The sequence below is a fragment of the Leptonotus elevatus genome, chromosome 11 (assembly GCF_054856555.1).
Source record: "Leptonotus elevatus isolate MCC_2025b chromosome 11, RoL_Lele_1.0, whole genome shotgun sequence".
Classification (NCBI taxonomy): domain Eukaryota; kingdom Metazoa; phylum Chordata; class Actinopteri; order Syngnathiformes; family Syngnathidae; genus Leptonotus; species Leptonotus elevatus.
The window spans coordinates 10,083,491-10,108,703 of NC_141249.1; the positions used below are offsets into that span (position 1 = coordinate 10,083,491).

The 25,213-nt window shown below is 40.0% G+C and overlaps 2 protein-coding genes across 2 annotated transcripts; one reads left to right on the forward strand and one right to left on the reverse strand.

Moving 5' to 3' along the window:
• Nucleotides 1–1,646: 1,646 nt before the first annotated feature.
• On the reverse strand, nucleotides 1,647–24,443 carry psmd1 (proteasome 26S subunit, non-ATPase 1). Its single transcript, XM_086089695.1, has 25 exons — nucleotides 24,267–24,443; nucleotides 23,629–23,672; nucleotides 23,468–23,541; nucleotides 22,797–22,966; nucleotides 22,485–22,693; nucleotides 22,252–22,395; nucleotides 21,923–22,149; nucleotides 21,406–21,466; nucleotides 21,181–21,309; nucleotides 20,734–20,822; nucleotides 20,548–20,626; nucleotides 20,300–20,473; nucleotides 20,111–20,222; nucleotides 19,698–19,894; nucleotides 19,456–19,551; nucleotides 19,186–19,250; nucleotides 11,255–11,369; nucleotides 9,768–9,884; nucleotides 8,974–9,076; nucleotides 4,077–4,246; nucleotides 2,996–3,088; nucleotides 2,724–2,810; nucleotides 2,405–2,602; nucleotides 1,832–1,983; nucleotides 1,647–1,752 (listed from the first exon to the last, which is right to left on the reverse strand). The coding sequence occupies exons 1-24, from the start codon at nucleotides 24,280–24,282 to the stop codon at nucleotides 1,837–1,839; spliced, it is 2,916 nt and encodes a 971-aa protein (XP_085945821.1). The 5' UTR covers nucleotides 24,283–24,443; the 3' UTR covers nucleotides 1,647–1,752; nucleotides 1,832–1,836.
• htr2b (5-hydroxytryptamine (serotonin) receptor 2B, G protein-coupled) lies at nucleotides 13,001–17,741 on the forward strand. Its single transcript, XM_086089701.1, has 4 exons — nucleotides 13,001–13,234; nucleotides 13,555–14,145; nucleotides 14,835–15,035; nucleotides 16,099–17,741. Exons 2-4 carry the CDS (start codon nucleotides 13,887–13,889, stop codon nucleotides 17,049–17,051), a joined length of 1,413 nt encoding a protein of 470 aa, XP_085945827.1. The 5' UTR covers nucleotides 13,001–13,234; nucleotides 13,555–13,886; the 3' UTR covers nucleotides 17,052–17,741.
• Nucleotides 24,444–25,213: the final 770 nt, after the last annotated feature.

Consider the following 25,213-nt stretch of genomic DNA (forward strand, 5'->3'; position numbering starts at 1 on the left):
ATATTGAAAGAATAAAGTTATATTAGGAAAGGTGTTGATGTCATGAAGTTCAACTTTAGTATAAATTTGACCACCAAAAACGTGGTGACGTTTTCATCTACAAACTTCATATGATTGCGGAAAAACACATTCATTTAATGAGATTATCTGATGAATATGCACTCGAGCGTCCTGGCAAATCATCAGAGAAAGACACCATCTGTCACATCTACGACGTGACGGGCAAAAAAGAAGAATGAGGGAACACGAAGCAAAACTTGGCCCAAGGATCGGACCACCTACTGCAGTCTGCGATCCGTGTCCGCGAGCCTCGAGGAGCCGCAGTGGCTTCCGCTCTTCTGGGAAGAAGGAAAAGCTTCCACGGTGAAGGAACTTGCATGTTTGATGGCGATCTGGTCAACACCGAACTCATCCGAGCGCGCCTTCCAACGGTCACGCAACGGCGTCTTTGTCGACTCGCGCCAACAAGACATGGATTAAGACGAAACTATAAATCCCCTCCTGACAAATTCTGGCCAATTTCCCACTTTGGTCCAAAGTGAACAATGTGCTGCGTCACACAGGAAACATCTTGTGTCTCTAATGTTCCCCCACATTACAAATGAAAGCACGCTCGTCCAGCAAACTGGGGCTGGAAACTTGGCATGTTGAAAGCAAATAGAGATGAAAATAGAATCAATTCCTGCATAGTTTTTGGTCTGTTGACATGGTGGGGTCGACTCTGCTGGATTGACTAAAAAGGAAGAGCAAGAGCGCTCAAGGGAAAAAAAACACTTATTTTCTTAGACAGTTGGATAGACCAATGGAACTTTGTCTATTTTTAAAATGTGTTTATTCTTTTTAATATATATATTTTTACATTAAATAAAATTGACCAATATAACTTTTCGTCTTTGGATACTTTTTAAAATTTGTTTCATGCATTGTCCTGCATGAAAATCATGTTTTTCTTGAACGATGCTGCTTTCTTCCTGTAGCACTGCTTGAAGGTGTCCTTACGGAAACTGGCATCAACCCGAAAAGGTCCCACAAGCTCATCTTTGATGATACCAGCCCATACCATTACCCCACCTCCACCTTGCTGGCGTCTTGTGTGAGTGGACCTCTCTGCCCTTTACTGACCCAGACCAGTGGTGATTGTTTTTCAGCCTTCCTTACCATGGCCATGTCCCTGAGTATTGCACACCTTGTGCTTTTTGGCACTCCAGTGATGTTGCAGCCCTAAAATATGGCAAAACCGGTGGTAAGTGGCATCTTCACGGGCAGTTATTTTACGCCTTTTTTTTTTTCTTTCCAACATGCTTTTTGCGTCCCTGTTGACTATTTTGAATAAAACTCTTGATTGTTTGATGATCTCGCCTCAAAAGCTTGGCAATTTTAAGAGTGCTGCCTCCCTCTGCAAGACATCTCACTATTTTTGACTTTTCGGTCCGTCAAATCTCTTTTGTGACCCATTTTGCCAAAGGAAGGCACCGAATAATTGCGCACACCTGATAGAGAGCGTGAATGTCATTAGACCACACCCCTTCCCATTACAGAGATGCACATCACTGATATGCTTAATTGGTAGATACCGCTTGGAGTAGGACAACATGCATAAAGAGGATGATGTGGTCAAAGTACTCATTTGCATAATAACTCTGCACTCCCTGTATATGCCTTTTTATTGTATGGACACAAGAAAATACAAAGTGAACAAAGTGAGGCCAACAAAAATGTGAGCGATCAGAAGAACAACATCTCTTCTGAGGCCTAAAAACAAGAAAAAACACACGTAAATCCACACATCAACTCCGCATGGATCCAAAGTTAATATATTCTTTTTCCGTACCCGATCTACTCGTCAATGTACTCGAAGGGCTCGGGAGGCTCAGGCTCTTGCTCCTCCTCCTCAATTTTGGGGCCATGAGCCGAGACGGGCTCCACCAACTCCTCCTCTTCCTCGCTGGTGTCCTTCATGATGATGATGCCGCCCGTGTGCAGCTAAACACACAGAACAAGTGTCATTGGCGACAAACTTCCCCGTCCTCATTGATTTCCTGGAAACGTTGGCCCAATGGTGACTTAAGTTATGTGATATAGTTGTTGGAATGCAAAATGGTGGTTTTCATGAATGAGAGCTGACGCGCGTGTTTAATCTCGCAGTGTCGCGAACACGGAGCAGATGTCCAGCCAGGTCTATAAAAGTCTTCACTTCCTCCGAATGGCAAAACAAAGCCTTACAAGGAGAGCGGGCCAATCAAAAGAGGACTTCCTCTTCGTCGGATGGCGCTGCGTGCCGATTGGTTCAAGCGTTTAGAGAAGGAACAATTGAGTGGCATTCTTTTATTGGCCGAATAAATAAATAAAAACATTTTCTTTGACTATTTTGTCCCCATTCAAGTGATTAGTGTGCGCGTGTAACCTGTTTGAAGGGCTGGTAGCGGCACGTGTCCGGCATGTTGAGGACTTTGAGCTGGGCCGGCATCACCCTGGCCGGGTTCTCCAGCATCTGGAAATTAGGCTCCGCCTCCTTCTTCTTCTCCTTCTCTTTCTCCTCATCCTTCTTCTCCTTCTCCTTCTCCTTTTCCTTCTCCTTCTCCTTCTCGCCCTCCTGCACTTCCTGTGGCGACACGCGGACGAGCACGGTGAGTTTGGGATTCTTTGACTTTGCAGGCATTTGTTGGCAAGTAAAAAAATAATAAAAATAAATCATTGTTGAATTGATTTAGTTAAGCACTGACCACTTCCATCTTCTCCTCCTCCTTTTCTTTCTTTTCCTTCTCTTTCTTCTTTGCTTTGGCTGTGATGGAGAGAACAGCAGTGGAGACCTGCCGGGAACACACATTGCATATATTTTTGTAGGGGTGTGTTTAATTGATTTGATTTTTTTAATTCATAAAACCAGGAATCAATTATTTGAATCTCTCTTTTTCCCATAAATTCAAGAAAATTGAGTTTTAAAGGCCACAAACATGCCAAAGTATGACGAAGAGACGCTTGGTGTCTTTCTCACCTTCTCTTTCTCTTTCTCCTTGGGAACCTCCAGAGCAGGCGGGTAGGCGAACGTGGAAGGTTTACAGTTGGAGCGATACTGCACCTTGGGCATCTGAACAGGATCAAGGGCGCAAATATTATAGATGACTAGACTAGATGGCATTAGCGTTTCATGTTGGACATTGGTGACAGGAACAGCGCATTTTTTCTTTTCAAATTCAGAGCAATTGGCATTCGGAACTATAGCAACTTGTGGACTCTAGGCCATTTCTTTAATTGTAAATTACGAGTCACAAGTCTCCACAAATTTTTGTCATTTTTAGTATTGCAAAATTGCGTTATAGTGACTTCTTTTTGCACAACTATGTATGTAAAATAAAGCATAAACAACAATGTTTTTTTTTCATCAATTGTATTTAAAAATTTTAATGCCTCTGGACATGGAATGTTTTAATTTTTTTTTATTTAAGGCGTTAATTTTTGCAAGATTTTTAAATTTTTAACTCATTCACTGCCATTGACGGTTATAGATGTAAAAAAATTCATTTGAACTATTTCTATTAGTTTAACTTTATTTCACTTTTGTTAACAAGAGTATGAAAACCTAGAAATGTTTTCAATTGTACATTTAGAACAGATATAAAATTAGTGATTAATCATGAGTTAACTAGTGAAGTCATCGCCTGACGCCCCTAATTTTTAATAATCCTACCTTTTCTATTTTCTTAAACCGTGTCAGGCGATTACATTTTTTGATTGTAATTAACTGCATGACTTCAATAGTAGATCACACATTTTTATATCTGTTCGAAATGTACAGTAATTTTTTTTAACAAAAGTGGAAAAAATGTTAAATAGAAATAGTTCAAATTAATTTTTGACGTCTATAGCCGTCAATGGCAGTGAATGAGTTCATGACCAGTGGAAACCCTGTTCTAAGGACTGTTGGACAAAATCAAACATCTTGAGTTCAACATGGTTCGGGTTATTTATGAATCTTGAAATAAACGATGAATAATCTTCAACTTGGTGCTGCTAAGAGAAACAGGAACAAAAATGTAAAGACTATATTGAAATCTTCAGTGGTCCAGAGTCAGTACCTTGAGGTCCTTGTTGAGGCCGATGATGGCGGTGGGTGTGAAGGCCAAAGACAGGAAATGGGAGAGGGGGAACCAGAACCAGAACTGGGTGAAGACCAGCAGGCCCACGACTGACGGCATGTGTGTGTGGCCGGTCCTGGACTGAAGCGAGATGCTCACGTTGCGGCCACCTACAACACACACGGCACAATGCTTGGATACACAGCAACTGCTAGTTTGACAAATGATTGCGTTCAAGGGGACTTGTGTGGTTAAATTGGCCAGTGGTGGCTTTGAACAGGTCTGGAGTCAGAGCGGTGAACAGCTCATAGCAATAACGCTACAAAAAGTCACACCAGATTTGTCAACACAGTAGCCGCTCATGCTCTAATTCTGCCCCGGTTGTCATGGGAACAAACACTCAATCATTTGAACAAGTGGACATTAACTCATTTGTTCCCAAAAACGTATAAAAACGTTCTATTTTAAATATTGCTATGGTCCCAAAAACAAATTCATACTTTTTTTTTATATGCCAGAGCATACAGACGGCTTTGATGCAGCCTCTGAACTGAAGAGGATGGTTGAAGCAGGGGTAGTTATTATGAAAAATGGTCAGCAAGTGGCAGCAGAGTATAAGAGATCAACCAGGGTCATGTTGCAACAAACTCTTTCCCCCAGTGTTTTCAACAGATTTGTGAATAATGATGAATTTTAGCTAGCTATATTGTAATGCTAATTGCTGCAAAACAGAAACAGATACAAATATACTTTTTTTTTCCTGATGAAAGAAGAGACTCAAATTTTTCTTTTGGTAGGTTCCATGTTTTTATAGCAATAGAACAACATATTCTACGGGCCTTGTAAAATCTGTCAAAAGCCATTAAAACAGCCAGGAGCGAAGGGGATTGCTTCAGCGAAAATGGCTGCGAGTGAATGAGTTAAATGTGTTGCAATTGTTTATGTGGACAGAGCAAAACATCTGAGAACTCTTTTGAAAACGACTGCGAAGCTCACCGTAACAGCGGCTTAATATTGAAAAATTGAAGTCAGAGTGCTGGTGATGAGCAGTTAACACAAGGATGGCACATTTACACACAAAGTGTGACAACACAAACATTTGCTAACAACGGTTGGATGATCTCCCCTTACATCATCAGAATGTGGAGAGGCCATACAACATATGAGGAAGAGAAAAAAAAAAAACATTCATCAGCGTGATGCATTGTGATTCGTGACTGACTATGGACCAAACCCTTTGAAACTTGGCACAAGAGACAGCAGGTGAGAGGTTAAAGTCGAGACCAGTGATCTATTGATCGCTTTGTGGCTTGTCGACAACACAGACAGACTGTAATGGAAAGTCAAAAGCCAAGAATGCATTGTCTGTAACATCCTGCATTAAATCACACGTGCCTCATCTACATGTTGCGTCTGCTTACTAGTTAAAAAATAAATCGTTTTCGGATGAGATCAGAAAAATGCTGAATATTAAAAAAAGAAAGAAAAAAAGGGAAAAAATTAGCGGTTGTTATTTGGAGAAGGACCATTTCTAATATGTTGAAACGTCTCCAAGATTTAAGACGGGCAACTGGCCTTAACTCATTTAATGCCATTCACGGCTATAGACGTCAAAAATTCATTTGAACTATTTCTATTAGTTTCACATTTTAAATCTTTATAAAATAAAAAATTAAAATATAAAATTTGTGATTAATCATAAGTTAACTAGTGAAGTCATTACGATAAGAAAATGTAATTGCCTGACGCCCCAATTTTTTTTATATAATCGTTTATTTTTTAATTGTCAGGCGATTAAATGTTTTTAATTGTAACTAATCGCATGACTTCAATAGTTAACTCCCGATTAATTGCAAATTTTATATCTGTTCTAAATAAAGAATAAAAAAAATTCTAGTTTTTTTTATTATACTTTTGTTAACAAAAGTGGGAAAAATGTTAAATAGAAATAATTCTAATGATTTTTTTTTACGTCTGTAGCCGTCAATGGCAGCGAATGAGTTTTAATAGTGACTTCTTAAACGGACGATATCTTAACAGCGTGAAAAATACACTTTACACCAATCTGATCGACTGACTAGATATCGGCCAGTATTTTGCATTTGATGCAAAATCGGTGATCGACTGCAATTTGCACGATCAATCTATGACGTCATTGATCAGATCTGTGAAATAATTAGATTACAGCCAAAAGTAGACAATGTAACACAAAAGCTTCCAATACGAGACAAAAAGAGCACAAGCTTTTTGGCGTAGCTGGTAAGTAAGTGCATTGGTTTGTTTACAGCTGTTGAACCAAGATAGCAAGAATATTTATTTGGCATATTTTTGCCACCCGAATGACCGGCAAGCTTCATGCATTTTTTTTCCATTTATGTCAGGATATGTTGGAAATGTAAACATTACATGTTACATTTAATCTTTCAGTGTTTTTAAAGAATGTTTCAAATGTTTTACAATGCATTTCAATGGCCATTTTCATTATGGCAGGGCTGAAGTAGATACATTTCCTCATCTCATTGTATTGGTGATTGCGTTTTATTTTTTCTATCCAGATCCCCTAAAAGCCTAATTAAAAACAATACTGTATAGTAAATAAACAAGCTATTTGAATAGATATATTGCTGCATCGTGTGATCGGGTCGGTGGCTGGTGATTTTATTTTTATTTTTTTTGATCGACCCCAAAAATCCTGCTCATGTAAGGCCTAATGAAAAATGTTTAGCAGAACGCCCTCCTACTATCAGAGGCAGACAATAGGGTGGATTTGAAAAAGTTCAGAGGCAAAGACAGCGACAGGAAGGACGGATAGGGAGGGAACCAGGATGAAGTTGTCATGTCATGATGAACAGAAATGATGGTTCAAGGGAGTGGGTCATACTATTTTAAATGAAATTAGCCGAAACAATAGAGGTAACTCACTCTTATCTGAGGTCAATCAACTAAATTAGAGCTGGCAGATTGACTCGAGTGAGTGTTGAAACTCTTCCAATCTACTGACAGTCACACTGCCATTAATGCTGCTCAAGAGACTCTTCAAAATGTGGCAACAGGTTAAGAACACTTGACCAACGAGTTCCCCAGAAAGAAGGTCATTCCAAATAGAGTGCAGCCTCTAATTTACTAATAAGACAGGTCAACTTATTTTTTCTCTTTCCTGTGGGAAAATATGATCCAAAAAAAAAAAAAAAAAACAGCATCTCAGAAGTGATTGCGTTGGATCTTAAAGGTTTTAGTTTATTTAGTCAACAACCAGCATCAAAATACACCGTTTCGAAAGTGCAAATGGATAAATGGTTTCTTTCTATTGGTGCACGACATCGGGGAGAGTAAAGACGTACAAGTGAGATGTACGGGGAATGAGGAGAACATGAAACAGGGACTGACATTTCCTTGGTAATGAGGCAAAGTGATTATGAAACTGAGCTCATCTCCTCCGCCTGACAAATTCAATACAATTCCCATCACACCTCAAAAGTTCCAAGAAGTAAACAAGAAAATATGCGCTTAAGTATTTCCTGTCTGGATGTGTTTAAATTCCAGGTGCCACGACGCCTAGCATGCCGAATCCATGCAAGGGAGACGGACGAAAAATGATCCCGGCGGGAAGGGAATGATCGTCTGGATGCTCTCACGCAAGGTCATCATGGCATGATGACGTTTGATCTGTGACTTGGCTGTTGTCCATTGTCAACAGCTAAAAGCAACCAGAAGGGCTGAGACATCACTACGTTTGATAAAAGTGAAATTGCTGAAGAGTGTGTACTGTGTAGCACGCAAAACACTCCTGTGCCTGCGTGCATTGAAGGCTTTTGCGTAAACATGAGAAAATTGGTGCGTTCTGCGCCGGGTGTGCTGCGAAGCTCGGACCTCACACATGTAAAGCCATTTTGTGCGCTTGAGCCCACAAGCAGCGGCGCAGGCACACAAACGGCAGAGACGATCAGACAAACACAATTAGCAGCGGGACAGTGACGGGCCATATGGCCGAGAGCGCAGCAGAGCCGCGCGAAACGCCGGCCGCTAATGAACCGTAATGTGATCTGCTCCAGAATCACAGTGCGCGGGTGGTCGGGCGTGCGCGCTGCTTGCCTGCCTGAAGGAACTCAAATTAGGAAACGCTCGTACAAAACCGCCATCTGATGTTAACAGTGCTTGTTACAGCGTGATTGCAGCTTTCACATCATCTTCCATCTGCCAGTTTGATCCACTACACACAAGACCAACGGACCGATTATCGGCTGAGCTGATTATCGGGGCCGATATTTGGCATTTTGGTACGTACATTTCAGCATCGGCCTAAGAGTCCCATGGCCAATAAGCGACCAATTAAAAACTGGGTTATTTTGAGATGTTAAGCTTTTTGCTGGTGACCTGCGTTGAGGATGCACTTTTATTTTTATTTTTATTATTATTAAAAATAAAGATATGACGGCGTATTAGGGCCACGTATCATTTTTTTTCCCCCCCAGAGAAGGAGGGGTAATATTGCGAGAAAAGAAAAATCACAAATTTGCCACTTAATAAAGTATAAGATAATGTTTGATAAGTGAAACATTTTGCAAATGTTTTTAGTGTAGACATTTTCTTCTTCTTTTTTGTTCTTGCATCTTTATTTAGAAGACATGCATTTTCTAAGGTTCAAAATTTAATCTTAACACGTTGCACATCTGAAAAACAGCAGTTTTGTAAGTATTGCTGGAATTGTTACCAAGTTATCTGGTTATGATTAATTTTTTTCTCAATTGGCATCGCTGGTATTCTTTTATTAAAAACATTTTTGATTAAAAAAAAAACTTTGGTTGAAATCCAAAATTGCCCAACATTTTGGGAGTTCAACATTGCTGGCAGCATTGTGAATCTATTTTTAAATATAATATATATGGTATACACTGACCTGCATCGAGGATTCCCTGGGCCAAGATGGCACCGAATTTGGCCATAACATCATCGTGCTTGTCGTTGATGACCTTTGCGTAAAGCTGTCTGAATTGATTCACCTGTAGGCAAAAATGGGTATGAATAATATTCAAGTGTCACGCGTTTGCTTGAACATTGTAAGCATCAGCTCTTCGTTCTTTACAAAGATGAGGGGACAGACTTTGCTGGAAAAAGGCTGTTGAACGGCTATGCTGTGCAAAAAATATAAAAGCAACATCAGCATTTCCACGCCCCCGATGGTGAGAGAGTACGGCAAAAGTATGTTTTTTTTTTGGGCTATACCTTAAGAGACATAAAGCTGCTGTGTAAAACTAGAGACGATCTGTAGATTACAAAAAGTCTCTTGAAATAAACAGTCATGGATGCAATGCTGCCAAACATGTCATTGTTTGGAAAAAGACTGTTGCACAATTCTGCATAAGACCTTAGCTTAAAAAAAAAAAAAAAAAAGTTTTGCGGTACAGTTGAGGAGTCTCTGAAAAGGTGTCTGGCATTTCTTAACTGTCTGTGACAATATATGAGGTGCTTGCAGGGCAAGTGTGTGAAGCTATGCTAGGACGCGTTCTTTTCCAGCTTTTCCTAAAGCTTGAAGCACAACCCCTGAGCTTTCACACCATCTTCTTTGCTATCCTTCCATACATAACAGTAAGGCTGTTTGCAACTGCTGATTGAACTGAATGTTTTTTTCATGAAAAACAGTGTAGTGCAGTCTGGGATGTCTACTAAGACAAAGAAACAGACGAGACAAACCTTGGGGCAGGTGACTTCCGTTTGCTGGATCATGATGAGTGCGGAGGCGATGAGAGCACCTTGTCTCACGTAGTTCACTGGGTCGTTGGTCATGGGCTCCAACAGATTGATGGCCTCCTGCATAAACAACCGTCACAACAAAAAAATTATAATAAAAAGAAAAAATACATTTTACTTGCTTATGTTCTCACCCCCCCCCCCCCAAAAATGTTATAAATAGACACAATGTTTGTAACTGCAACAAGAGGAACATGTGTGCAGGACAAACATTATTATCAGAGGAAACAAGACCATACTAATTAATGAGATTAGTGGCCTCCATATCTGGTTGCCGTGGACGACCGTATGACAGTTAAAACAAGGACCGCCTTCCACAATTTGCTCCTATTAAAACCGAGAGATGATTTTTCTAGTTCTCACTCTGCAGATCATTGAGCGTTCAGGGCTGTAACGTTTACGGACAAGCTTGGAGGGAGGCGACCGCTGTGTCCAGTCAAGATGAGAGTGTAAAAGCAATTAGTTCCCCCTTTAGGGAAGAAGTCAGCAAACTGTAAATGAATATGGAATTTTTTGGAGTGGTTATTAAACAGTATAAAATAAGCAGCCAACCCCTCCCCTTAGCTAACATAATCAACAAGGGCCCTCCTTTTTCTGCACAAAGGCTACAATGTCGCAGCAACAACTTCCAAAGGACAAGTTGTATAAATGACAACAAAATGATTGATTCCTTTAAATAGGTGACCTACTTCTCTCGCCACAACACCATCACTCTCCCAATAAGGGGCCTAATAAGCTTGGGTAGACGTGTATACACACTCAACCAGGCTTCTTCGTCCTGCTGCTTTTAATACTAACGAAGGCATCGATTACGTTGGTTGATTATAATCAGGTTATTGTAAAGCATTTATTTTGATAACAACTGTGGACAACTCATTCAACAACTTTTGTTGCTATTTAGAGTTAAAGGGGGAGTCAATGTTAAACATTCCTTTACAATAAGATGTTATATGTGACTTCACTAGTCTAAACATGAAATTCTGAGTAATATTACATTTGTGTAATATGAGTTGCGCAGCAAAATCCAGCCATTTTTATCCATCTCAGGGGTCGGCCATTTCGCCACTTACTGTCGACTGAAGATGACATCACAGTTGCTAGCGTTTTCTGAAGCTGAGCTGTGATTGGTTGTTAGCTGAGACCTGAGATGCCATTTTCACTCGACAGCAAGTGGCAAAATGGCCGCCTTCTGATATAGATAAAAACTGCTGGATTTTGCTGCTTAACTCGCATTCCACTAACGCAATATTAACCAAAATACCATATTTAGACTAGTGGAGCTGCATAGAACATATTATTGTCAAGAAATTTTGGGGGGTTGACATTGCTACTTCTCATATTTTCAGTATCCTGCAGATCCTAAATTTAACCTCAATTGTTCACGTGGGAAATGTACCGGTATTTGCTTCCAGCTTAACAAGGTATCTCACCTTGTTGCCTGTTCCAGCACAGCAGATGCCCAAAGCCATGGCAGCACCACAACGAACGTGAGGATTGTAGCTTTCTGACAAAAGGGACACAACACTGGGACACTGCTCAGGAGTTCTGAAAAGACAAGTAAAAATAATGGTGGTAGTGGAGGCACAAACAGTCACAAGCTGGTTTGCATACTGACATTTATCAAAATGTAAGTTGAAGGCTTTGTATGAAAAGTCTGTCAACACGATTTGTTCCAAAGAATGTGTTTTAGGGATTGAACAAATGAGGCAGACGAACTCAAACCGCCACAGCCAGACTGTAGATCTAGCTGTGTTAGGGAACGTCTGTTCGGGCCATCTTTCAAAAAGAAGGAATTTGTTACTGTACACAACCATGACGGCAAGAAAAATGAAATACTGTGTATGGTGTTAAGAAAAAACACAATGTGATGTGATTTGCAAATCCTGTAACACTTATAAGAGCTAAAATGGTTAAACTACCATTGATTGCCACACCCACCTAAGTGGGGCGAAAGGCTCGACAATGAAGTTTCTCCATTGTTCCAAGATATTGAACACGTTTATTTTAACAGGCCTGCCTGACTGCATGTTGTGGAAGGCAACAGAAGATGGTTGAGGAGTTACTTTATTGATCTCTAAGGCAATTCCGGGGTTATATTTAATTGACATTGGGTTGTTGTGTGTGTGTGTCAAGCCCAGCATTAACAAAGACATACTTCTTGTGCATGCTAGCAACTGCTTCTACACTCAAGATAAGAGTTCAAACACACCAGAGGATCAAACTTGATCCACGTGGCGCGCAACAACAGATCTAGATGGCCTTTTAATTTAATTTAGAGAGATAAAGTATTCTATTCTGGTCGTCAGATGACATCCTCCAAAACCACCTGTGATGTCCTCTGAATGTATCATTGGCCTGTTTAATTAAGTACTAAATCATGGCGCGCATGCCTCAAATGTATCGAGAGGAGTGGCAGCAGCTGATACAGCTGTGGTGTAATCGCCCCTTTGCTCTCGGGCCTTTGGAAGGAACGTCACGCAGTAAATCAAAGTGGCGGGAAAACAGCTGATCGATGTGTTTGTGGGCAATACTTCACAGATAAGATCTTTTAACACGCTTCCTGGCTGTGACACATTATCATTCAAATACAGACTGAACAAACCTGGACAGTGTTGTAATAAACAAGACGTGATATAGTATGACTTTTATAGGTAAGCTCTGCATGTATAAGAAAAATATTTTGGCTAAAGCGGATAGTGGAGACTACCCTTTAAGGACATATAAGGGAATACACATTTACTGGTCACGTTTTTCACATTTACGTGTGCGCAATATAATCATCCACCATCTGTCAAGTCTTTTACATATTTCAATACCTCACATCTGCTTTTAACATCGACTGCGACTGCAAAGACCTTTGTGGCTTCAATCATCAAAACGGTGAAAACGGAATTTTAAGTGTACAAATATACCGGTAAATGCATTAACAGTTCAGTCTATACACTGCTAGTGTTTGTGTAACTTCCAATGGAGGACAGAAGAGAAAATGACAAATCTAAACAGTGGGGCAACTGAGTTGAAGAAAATGACCCCCCAGGAACCACTGGCACGTGGCCACCGTGAAGACATTCATATGTTATGCACACAGTGTGACTCACCAACATTGAGGGGAGGGAGCGGGTGAGAGGGGAGCAAGAAGGAGTGATTGCAAGCTCTTTAGAGGCTGGAGAGTGAGAAGGAAAGAGGTAGGCAGAAGCCACAACATCTGAAAGTTCGAAAGCTCTGATGGAGGGAGGTGATGCATAGCCAGACATTTTGGGCGGAAAAGCAATCGCCCATCATGGACATGGAGAGAATTGTCTCATGTTCTCACTTGGGAGGGCTACAAATATAATGTTGCTGTCTTCCAAGTCTTTTCGGGAAGGGAACCTCAAGAGCTGAAACATCTATGAGCAACTCACTCAGGAGAGGTAAGACGCATTTGTAAGGTTATGCAGGACATTTTCAGTGTGTTTTTAAGGATGTTTTCTCTTTAAATTCACCACTTTACAGAATGAAGAGTTAAATTAATAAGCCAGTTTACTGATTCTGACATTCTCAGAGAATTTTTTAAGGCCCACTTTTTTTAGCATTTGGAATTTGGTTGTAAGAAAATTAAATTTTCACAATTTCAACAATTTCTAAAAAAAAATCTAAAATCTCACTTTTTTGCAACTATCATCTGTTGTCATATTACTACTGAGAAAATGATATATTTCTGTTCCAATGAAGGATCTGTTTGCCATTACAGGTGGAAAAAGTGGATAGCATAACCTGCCAGGGAAAACGAAGGAACATGAGGACTCCAGCTGGTGTCTCCTTGTGGAAATACTTCATGTCTATGGATTAACAATACTGGAATTTTTTCCACAATCATCCGCAGACTGCCTGTATTTTATTATTTTTTGTTATAACAATATATTTTCTGAAGTTATGGGACATCCAGTGCACTGGCCCTGAGCTTTTTGGCCTACCTACTTGCCCTTCTCAGTGGCTACCAGTGACAATGCTGACCGAGTCTGCAAAACCACAAATATCAGAGCCCAAACTCACAATTAGGCCCCCTGGAACCTTCACAGCACTATGTCCCAGTCAGATGTGGCTCCACTGGAAGCTGACGGCTCGCTATCAGAAACCTATGGGGTTCAGTTAAAGTGGGCTGCCCTGCTTATTGTTATGGTCATCATTCCCACCATTGGCGGAAACATCTTAGTTATCCTTGCGGTATCACTGGAGAGGAAACTGCAGAATGCCACCAACTACTTCCTGATGTCACTTGCTGTGGCTGATTTACTGGTGGGACTCCTGGTGATGCCAATCGCACTGGCAACTGTCCTCTACAGTAAGTTAAATATGTATATATCATTTATTTTAGACTCAGCTTTCCAGACTCAGACAAAGTTCCAGGAGATTTATTCACTTGCATAGTACAATTTTGTCATTGTCGCTAACTCACTAGGGAAGTCTTAAGATAAAATTATTAACTGTGTGTGAACAAATAACTGAAGGAAACTGATACTTTAAGCTTTGTGCCCGACTTTCCCTCAACATATTGACTTATTAAAAGACACAAATTCAGAATCCAGTACTTTTGGTTATTAGTCTTTACTCGGGTAGTAGGACAACTTTCAAAGAACAAATGCCATCTGTATGAAAAAATAAGGTTCTATCACAAACCAAGATCAAACCCACAAAAATAATCCAAGGGTCTCTCTCAAAAGTAAAAAGGTGCTGGAATAAAGTGCCAAATGAATGCCTGGAAGTGAAAATAAACATTACGGTAATTCTCCAGGACTGATGAAGAGCTTTTAGTGCTATCAACAGCCTATGGCCACTCCTCTTTCCAGTAAAACTTCACATATATAAACAAAGAGATCTTCAGATTGAGACTTCTAACCACTTGCTGGGTGATAGAGCTCCCCACTGACCAGACCATTGCATGAAACCCAAAATGTGCCAGAAATCCAACTGCTGCAATAGGAATTTCAATAACTGTCAGTTGTGAATCATTGTTCTCTACTATTTCTTTAGATTCTGATTGGCCCCTTCCAGATTTCATCTGCCCTATTTGGCTCTTCCTGGACGTGTTGTTTTCAACTGCATCCATCATGCACCTGTGCGCCATCTCACTGGATCGCTACATTGCCATCAAGAAGCCCATACAGCACAGCCAGTACAAATCCAGAGCCAAGGCCATGGTCAAGATAGCACTGGTGTGGCTTGTATCCATTTGTAAGCATATCACTTCACAGGCTTCTTTCACTTTCACACACATTTCACTCATCTCTGTTGCCATCTTTACAATGACAAATTTCAAACACTGGCAAGGTTTTGAAATACATTTCTTGACATAAGATCCATGGCAGACCTGGTTTATAGGCTCATAAACACAGGCCGGATGGAATAAAAGCAGATGCAATATAAACAGTTACATTCTCTGCAGCAATGGGAGGAACACGGTGTGGGTTAGGCACCGTATTCCGGAACAGCAAAACACAAGTAAAATAAATAAAATCAAACATCTGCGATGTTACCAACAATGGGGTCAAGGATGTCAGTTTAATGCAGATTCGTTGGCCATGACCACTGGCGTGTGCTTTCATACTACTTACTACAGTGGTGTCCAAACTATGATCTGGGGGAAATTTGTGGCCGGCCATCCATTTTTAAGCGGCCTACAACACATACTAAAAATGACATCTGCTGCTAATAAATTTGTTTTATATACAATAGGGCCTTTCTAAAAATGCAAATAAAACATTTACAATTTAAATAAATACAATTTCTCTTCATCAAGACTGATGAATTTTTATAAGCAAAAATCTGCTCTGTGTCAAGGTCCAAATTGTGAAAATATCATATGAATGATTGCCAAGTAACTGCTTTAATAAAAGTAATCTTACGACAGATTGCTCCTGTTTTTGTTCTGAATGCAAATATTTAATTCAGCTGCTGTTCAGTGCAGGAGCTGCTATATTCTGGTGGGTTAGTGTCTCGACCGTCCCAAAATATGGTCAAAACCTACAGTATTTCCCTTGTAGAAAGCTGTTCAGGGAGCAGTTTTCCCCCAAAACAACAGTTGAATATATAAAGATTATGCAATTGCTTGATTTTGGTGTGATTGAAAAATTGACATACATTTTTTTTTCAAAGTGTCTCTAGCATCCTCCGATTTTTTTATTGTGAGCCTCGGAGGAAAACGTTTTGGCACCCCTGAGGCCCTGGCTTACTATAATATGAAAACAAACTGGCGAGGGTCGCAAGACTAATATATATTTTTCATCTCCTTCTCCAGGTATAGCAATCCCTATTCCAATCAAGGGTCTCCAAAACTACCAACCCAGAAACAACATCACCTTCAACAGCAACCACACATGCCAGCTTAAAACAGACACCTTCCGGGAATTCATCATGTTTGGCTCCATGGCAGCATTCTTTGTTCCACTGATCATAATGATGGTCATCTACCTTCTTACTGTTCACGTGCTGCGCAAAAAGGTTTATTTACTCAGGTCAAAGGTGCTTCAGCGCTTCAGTTACCCGACAGTGTCCACATTATTCCAAAGGGAACATCCTGAGACTGCTAATCAAGTTGATCAGTTTCATATGTTGGACAGGTTTTCTAAGATGCAAGAAACCCCCAATATAGGCACAGCACGCCTTCCTAACGTTGATGAAATCCCCTTCCGCAGAATGTCCACCATGGGGAAGAAATCAATGCAGACTCTAAGCAATGAGCAGCGCGCCTCTAAGGTGCTGGGCATAGTCTTCCTCCTGTTTGTGGTCATGTGGTGTCCCTTCTTCATCACTAATGTCACCTCTGTGCTATGTACCAGCTGCGATGTCAACATCATCTCCCGGCTGATGGAGATCTTTGTGTGGGTGGGCTACGTATCGTCGGGCATCAACCCGCTGGTGTACACGCTTTTCAACAAGACGTTTCGGGAGGCATTCACACGCTACATTACCTGTAATTATAAGACATGCAAACATCATCGGCCGGACAGACATCCAAAGGCTTCAAACGTTACTCTGACTCTTACGAGAATTTCATTCAGTTCTTCCATGGCTGAAAACTCCAAACTGTTCATGAAGAAGGGCATGAGGAACGGCATTGGGACAGTAAGCCACCCAACTCCCCTTAGATGCCAACTACGTACTCAGTCATCTAGCGGTGTTGTGTTAGACCCGATGCGCTTTACTGATGAGGACGACACAAGGCAGGAAGAACATGTGAGCCGCCTATGAAGTTACAACAATCCAATCAACATGAAAGCACCAGGAAGTGGTTTGGATCGTGCAGAACATCGAGTTTTTCAAATTCAAAAGACAGAATAGTTGCACCACCACCAATTTCAAAAGCTGGATTGATTGGACTGTGTTTGACAGGCATTTTTTAATGTATTTTTTTTCCTATCAAACTAGACCCATCTACTGGGGTTGACCCTACAATTATACTGTTACAGTACAAAACTGCTAAATAATGCATTTTGTCATCTTCTGCCACCACCAAAATGTGTTTACACAAGAAATATAGGAAAACAGGCCACTGTTACCTTTCAGAACCCCCCGCTAACAATCTACTGTAAAAGTCTGTATCTTGCGTTATCATATAGATTATTCACTACACAACAAGAAAGACCAAATTAATGTCAAGTATTTAACTGCAAGGTCAACACTTCAGCTATAAATTCTTTCAACCTATGATTCTTGCAATGTTTACATTCTGTCAGCAGTACAGAACAAAATGCATTTAATTTGGACTACAAATGTGCACTAATACCATCTCGTATAGCTACTTTCTAATCTACATCTCTAGAGATGATACATTTTGTACTTCCTAAATTGTAGACATGCTCAAACGTTTTTTTGTATAAAATATGAAAGGAATAAATGACTAAGCACGTAAACATGCTGAATAAAATGTGTTAAACTTAAGTGTGTCTTCATTTGCCTAGACTGTTGGCATTAGAGTTTATACTTAAGTAAACTCTTCACACATCAAAGCACAAGACGACCTTTAGGTCGGGGGGCTCAGTGTGCTCTTTGCACGTCATCTTCGGTGTTGCTGGAAATATGGCTCTGTCTTTTCTAGTTTTGTTACACGGCTATAGGCGGATGGCTAGACGATGTGTTTAGTAGAACTTGCCCAAAATAACCAACTCTGACATTCATCGTCTTAAGCCTAAAAAAAAAGAAAAAAAAGAGATAAATCTCCCTTCCAAAAGTAACAAGCAAAACCGTGGGCATTGTTGTGTTCCAATACACACATTGTCATCCACATTCAACGCTGTTTTGAGAACAGTCAATTCAAAGGAGAAAAAGACTTGCCAAATAATGAGATCCATGAATTTAAAAATCTAAATCTATATTTAGATTAAAAAGATTTTCCTGATCAGATGATAACATAATGTACAAAGTTAAGATGGGAAAAGCTACCAATAAGTACTAAACATATTGCAGAAAGTTCATGAATAAAGCAGTCAAACATTTCAACCCCTTTTTTTTTTAAATAAAACAAAACAAAAAAACTACATGTAATTGTTCAAGTGGAAATTATATTTTTTCTTTAGGCCCCTTTTTCCGAGGGTTTCAGCTAAATATGCTGTTCTGGAGTAAAGTGCTGCCTGTAGACTATGGTGTGACAGTCAGAACACCAATGATTTTTGCTCACAATGCGCACATGAGAACACAATAATGCCTAAGGCATCATCCGTGTCACCCCTATGAAAATAATCTATCCACTTTAAGGCGCATGCTTTTCGAAGGGTATGAATACATGGCTGTCATGTTTCTGTCAGCCTGAAAAGGGTAAATGGCACAATCCACAAGCGATTTGTCTAATCTTATTATCTTTTAAAGTTTATGTAAGACTAAATTTAGAAAGCAAAATTTAATTCTTAAATATGAACATTGTTGTTTACTTTGTGATAAATCACATTTAATGAGTAACCCACAGACAAGTTTGTGTTATTTTCTAGAAAAATAAGAGCTGATTTAGACGCACACAGTTTGTCTTTTAAGCATACAGAAGTCTTTTTTTGTGTGGAAAATCCATAATGAATGTTCATCAGCATTTTTTGTGTGAATTTTTTGGGGGGTTTACAAAAATAAAGTATTATTTTTCCTCTTTCCAATGCATTTCAGTGAATAATAATAATATTCATAATAATATCTAGATTTTAAAATGTACAAACAGTTTTGGGACCTTACTTACATTGACTACATTAACATTATAGTACAAAAAAAAGCTCTATAAAATCAATGACAAAAATGTAGGATAAATAAAATACATAATCCCTGAAATGCAAACAAAAGGACCACTGATAGATGTGATTGAATCATAAAGCTATTATCATAATTTATTCAATCTGGTCCTTACCTGAACAAGATGAAACCAATGGACTCAACAGCTGCCCTCCTGACGTCATCGTTTACGTCACTCACCTTCAGATAAAGGAAGCATACATCTCAGTCCACTAATGCAAAAATAGCAGCTAGCCCTGCAAAGAATCCTCATACAAAATATAAGTGGCCTCCTATTGATAGTAGCGTGCAGATGATGCCCTCTAGAGGACAGATTTGTAGCATTGCTGTGACTGGTGGGAGAAGCTGAGTTTCAACATTGTGAAGTGAACCAACAAACACTTACAGCCACATGTAGCAGGCGGCGTATGGCCTTGTTGTTCCCAGAGCCGCAGTAAGCCATGCCTACGGTGTACATACCAGACCGCCGCAAGATGGGGTCCTAAAAGTTAGAAAAGTAAAGCATTGCTCTGAGAACTTGCAGTTACAAATTTGATGCTTATACAAGATGGTGACAAACACTTCACAAGAAACACAAAAAATTATTTTAATGCGGAAAATACAACAGTTTCATTATGTGAGCCTTACCTTGTCTCTGCAGAGACTCTCAATGAGGGCATCGGCCTCCTCCATGCGTCCATACATGACCATAGCAATTCCCACGGCCAGGCCACGCAAGATTTTCTCGTGCTGGGTCTCCTGCGCGTAGCCCACCATGTCCTCGATGGCTTGAGCTGATTTGGAGCCCAGCATGACAAGGCCCAGGGCCAAGCCAGCAGCCTCACCTGCAAGGACACGCATGATAACCAACTCTTGATGTACAACGTTTTTGGTAGGACTGTACAGTAAATCACATCAGTTGCATGAAAATCATGCACAATTATTTTAGGACATACTAACAATGCGCAACATAATTGTCATCAGACAACCAGTAGAGGCCAGATGTCCATCTCAGGTTGTTTTTTTCTCAAAACATGACCACTTGTGTTGGTTTCACATACCAGTCACAGCATCATCCTGATACAGATTGGACTTGAGGAGGTCATACACATCCTGTCTAGCTGTTCCCAAAGCAGCCAGTCCGAGACCGAGAGCACCCCCATGGCGAACAATCTGTTCAAACAAAAACAAGATGAAGCACGAGTTACACATCAGGATTTGCGTGTTCAAACATATAGAGTCCGACTTACATCATTGCTGGCGTTTTTGAGCTGACTGAGCAGGTAATCAATGATGTCTCCGCCATGATTGGCATGGATGAGGCCGAGAGCGTACAGACCTCCGCCCTCCTGGTAGGCAGAGCCAGGGGAGGTGTCCTTTGGCAAGTACGTGGCCATTAACTGAAGGGCCTCTTTTTCGTGACCCTAAAGAAGAAATGACAACAATTTAACAACAAACAACACTATTGATGTCAATAAATTGTGTTTACTGGCTTTACCTTGTGAATGACACCAAGACTTGCTGTTGCTGTGAATTTTGCCCAGTTGGTGGCTCTGGCAAGCCATTCAAGGTTTTCTCTGTTTAAAAAAAATAAAAAATAATAAAAATGATTATGAGCAAGAAACATCAATACTTGTGGTTACAATTCTTACAGAACATTTTGCCCCTTGGATAAAATGCTGACCTGAGGAATTGGTCACTTGTGGTGCCAGTGTGCATGAAAGAGTTGGCTATGACAGTGGCTGTGTGGCACACTGAATTTCGGACCGCATCCTAAAATGAGATGGGAGATTTGAAATGGGAATTGTATAAAAAGAATAAAAAATAAATAAGACAACACATAACCACCAACTCTTGCTAAAATGTCAAAATCCACACAGATACAAGCATTTCTTTTTGGCATTTTGTCCACACAAAGTCTGTTTTAGGGCACTGAAAAGAGTGCTTCTGGAGATATTTATAAGTTCACATCAGGGCTCCAACAATGAACTGATAAAAAATAAATCAATATTTAAAAGAACAGATTATTATTATTATTATCATTACAATTGCATACATCACAGTGGCAAAAGTATGCATTTGTTTATTTTCATTTTGCACTTGTTAAAGGCGCTGCAGACTCGCACATTACCTTTGTGTTTTTGAGAATCATCAGATCAGTGTTGTTGTTTCGAATTAGGAACTGCAAGTGCAACTCGATGGCCATCTCCCCACTGAGGATTTTGATCATCTTGGCATTCTGATCTTTGGGCTCTTCCTTCTATGAATGTAATGCGAAGCAAAGATTATGAATTCATGGCCAACTTCAGGTTTCTCTACAGACAAACACAACAAACACTGCAGTATTATCCTTTACCGCCTCTGCTGGTTTTCCTGCAGGGGAGCTGCCAGCTTTGTCATCTGTCTCCATTGCATCACTGGGGGAAGAAAATTGTTTAAGACATGTTATCGTGAGTTTTCAAAGTTATAATTACGGTGGAACGCACATCTGTCAGTGATACGAACAGAAAAATAGAGCCCAGCGGTAATGGAGTCTGACTTTTTTTCTAATGTGCAGTTTTGTGATGCAAATTTATCACTCTTTTGAACACAAATTGTTTTAAAAGAAAACCGCTTTTTTTCTGTGACCCCAGGCAACTTGCCGGACTACTTTCGTCTCGACCAAAACCGGACCAGATCTCGTGTCACAGGACGCTGTCAGTGGTAAGTCAGTGCTGATTGCACACCACTTTAGGTGAGGATGCCAAAAACCCGAACTATCCCTTAATATACACAGGTACCTAAACAAGGTGATTTATATTTAATTATAATGATAGGGATAGGAGGGTCTTTCATATTTATTCAAACTCCGTTTCGTTTATCTTCATGCTCACCTGTCTTTATCTGTAGTGGACACTGTGCCTGTATTAGTGGAACCAGGAACTGCTGGGATTGGTGTTCCGACCGTTCGCAGGTTTTGGATGACAGAGGAAAGGAACTGCTGGCTGGCACTCTCATATAGATCAAAACAGATCTGGTAGGCCATCAGCAGGTTGTCCTCCTTCACTAACTTTTCCAAAATGTCGCTGACAGCTTGTGGGTCATCCAGGAATATCAAGCACTAGTGTAGTAGAAGAAAATAAATGATTAGAGCTGAACCATGTGCAGCGGAATGAGGTGAGCAAGTTTTGCAAGATTCACTAAAGATAACATTGGTAGTTACCTGACAAACATTGATGAAATCAGGCCTCTCCAGGTTCATATAGAGCTTGACCAGAACCCGCAGCACCTCATTGCGGAACTTCTTGTTTTGCATGAGGGACATGCACACCTTCAGACTGTAGGCAAGAAGCCCACTGACATCAGTCTACATAGGAAACAAATATTTCATTTAGCAGCCATTAACACAAATCACATCTCTCATATGAGCTGCAAAGGGTTAAGAAGTGGCGTTACCGATTCTAAAATGGTCTTCTCAAACATGTCAAGGCGGCGAGTTTCCAAGGCAATGCCGATGGCCTGCTTGTACTTGTGGTCGTTGAGGCAGCGCAGGAACATCTTGTTGACGATGCCCTCAAGGCGAGGGTCAATAACTTTCCTTTCTTCCTCCTCAGGCATCTCAGCATTTTCCACTCGCAACTTTGTGTAATGATCGATGCATTTGGCTAGCAGGATGTAACAGTGAATTATTGAGTGGGGAGGGGAGGGGTCACCTTCATCATTACATCTTCAGAAGAGATACTGTAGTGATAATCTTTCCTCACTCACCAATGATGGTCTCCACATATTCAGTGTCATCAGTGACATTGAAAAGATCCCCAGCACCAAGTGCGTAGTTCAGAGATTCCTCAAAAGCTCCAAGATGATAAAAGACCTTAGAGGCCACCAGAGCAGCAAACTCTCTGTTTCGGAATGTCTCATCTTCGTATAGAACCTCGCTGCATGTGTAAGACAAAGAAAGAAATATGATTGCAGAAGCATACTGGTTTACACACTCAATGATGTGAATGAAGTATCGTGCATTTAGTTTGACCACTTTTTTTTTGCCTTTACATAACATAATTTTCAAATAATTTTGGGTTAAAATACACACTGGGTGTCCTTGGGTTATGATAATCTCAAAATACAATATCTCATGGTTACATGATTGTTTGATACTTATAACAAATGTGTTACTTTTATACAAATACTGCAATTATGACTTTAGCAGAATTACAAGCCTTCAAAAACTTGGAAATAAATAAAATTACTTCCAAAACAAATATTTACTGAAATTATGGCTTTACTACTTCAATGGCATGCTTTTGCATATAAATTCAGGTTACGTTGCAACAGTATACTATCATCACAATTCCATCACCAACTGAGGATGCCCTGTATTTTATTATCGCAATAAATATTCTTTAAAAACAAAAACTGTTTTTCAGTGTGCCACTTACATTTTGTCAACAGATCCAGAAATTTCAGCCCAGAAATCATTGACAAGGTAGTCAAGCTTCTGCAGCGCAAACACCTGCCAACAGAATTCAAATCAATTTCTTAAACAGGTTTGTTTATTTGAAGGCAACAGCTTAAAGCCGGGCTGTGTGAAGTGTCCTACCTTGAGCTGTGGTTCCTCCTCATCAAGGAGGGAAATAATTCCGGCTGGAGAGGGAAAAATATATAGTATGTTTATGTCAAACGTTATATGTTACTACACGTTTTTAGTCAACGGTGTTTTTCTATGTATCAATTGGGTTTCTCACTAAACAAAAATAAATGTACTTAGAAAGTAATCTATTTCTATAAGGCAGTGACCGGCAACACTCCTGCTCGCGTTATTTTGCCATGAACGGCTGATCGGGTAATTGGAATTATAAATCTGTCGTCAACAGCCGTGATTATAGTAGGTTGGTCGTGAACAGGTAATTTTAGCTATTTAGGTTATTTTTTATCCACCGGCTCAGAATTTGTACTTGCTATTAGGCTAGGTGGCGAGTTGCCGGTCACGGCAAAATAACCATTGCGTAGTAGAAATCCCTTTATGTTGTATTTCCAACACGTGGTGTTACATTTTAATGTAACTATTCTTCCTTCATGGTGCACTACGTATATAAACTGTTGACAATACGCTTTCGGAAGATCTTATAGGCTAAACGCTAACTGACAGCATACAGTACATCTGTGTGACTCAGCTAAATCAATGGCAGCTAGCTAAACTTGAGGCTAGCAAAAATTATTTCCGTCCTCGCAACTTACCGGCAGATGTTATCATGGCTAGCCTGTATTCCCTCCTCTATCCCGGGTTAAGTGTTCAACGGTGTAGATACGCGTGGATACTTTAATGACTGAGCCACGTTAAACTGTCAGGAGACGCAAACCAGTGCTACTCAGGGTAGCCGCTGCTAACTTCTTTTTGACAAAGCCGAAGGTCCCCGACGCTAGACGTCTACGTTAGCTGCCCTCGTTACAGCCTGATTAAAAAAAATACTATAAAAGCAATGTGACTAATGTGTAATCTGTTCAACGATCCACGCTGGTAAAATAACTTAGAATATGCAATATTTTTAACGCGAAATGATAAAGGTAGAAGAAATGAAGGAGAGTGAAAATTTTAATTATACAAAACACGGGCTTTTCCACAAAGGCTCTAATGTGAATCAGTTTTCACCTTTCAGTATGAGCAACCTAAAAATAATATGGTCCCACATACCCAACCTTGTCTTTAAAAAAAAGTAGGTGGAATAGATTTTTTGTTAAAATGTGATTATGACTTCAAACAACTTCCTCTTAAACTCTCAGATTTTCATCAACAGGTTCTTCTGTATTGGAAACTCATATTCAAACATAACTTCACACCACACAATACACCTATATGGAATAACAGGTATATATTGGTTAATAAAAGATCTATTTTTTATTTCTGATTGGTTTTACAGAGGAATATTGGCTGTTGACCATTTATGGATGAGGAAGGTAATATTTTACAACATGCAGTATTTTGTGAGAAATTATCAAATTAGATGTACCCAAAATAAAAACAAACAAATTGTAAATAAATTTTCTATCTCCCTGGTAAACATGGTTAAACAGGATAAAATACATTCAAAAATCACGGCAGCTTTAAGGCATCTATTCATTAATGGTATTGATTTTTGTGACGACAGATGCAACAACAAATGTAATAGAAGCCAGTAACTATATAA

Coding starts and splice junctions, on each gene's coding strand:
- psmd1 (XM_086089695.1), bottom strand. Junction 22,694..22,796: donor ATATGTGGAGACCATCATTG/GTGAGTGAGGAA, acceptor ACATCCTGCTAG/CCAAATGCATCGATCATTAC. Junction 22,396..22,484: donor AGAAGACCATTTTAGAATCG/GTAACGCCACTT, acceptor TTTCCTATGTAG/ACTGATGTCAGTGGGCTTCT.
- htr2b (XM_086089701.1), top strand. CDS start 13,887: ATGTCCCAGTCAGATGTGGCTCCACTGGAAGCTGACGGCTCGCTATCA. Junction 14,146..14,834: donor ACTGGCAACTGTCCTCTACA/GTAAGTTAAATA, acceptor CTATTTCTTTAG/ATTCTGATTGGCCCCTTCCA. Junction 15,036..16,098: donor GGTGTGGCTTGTATCCATTT/GTAAGCATATCA, acceptor CTCCTTCTCCAG/GTATAGCAATCCCTATTCCA.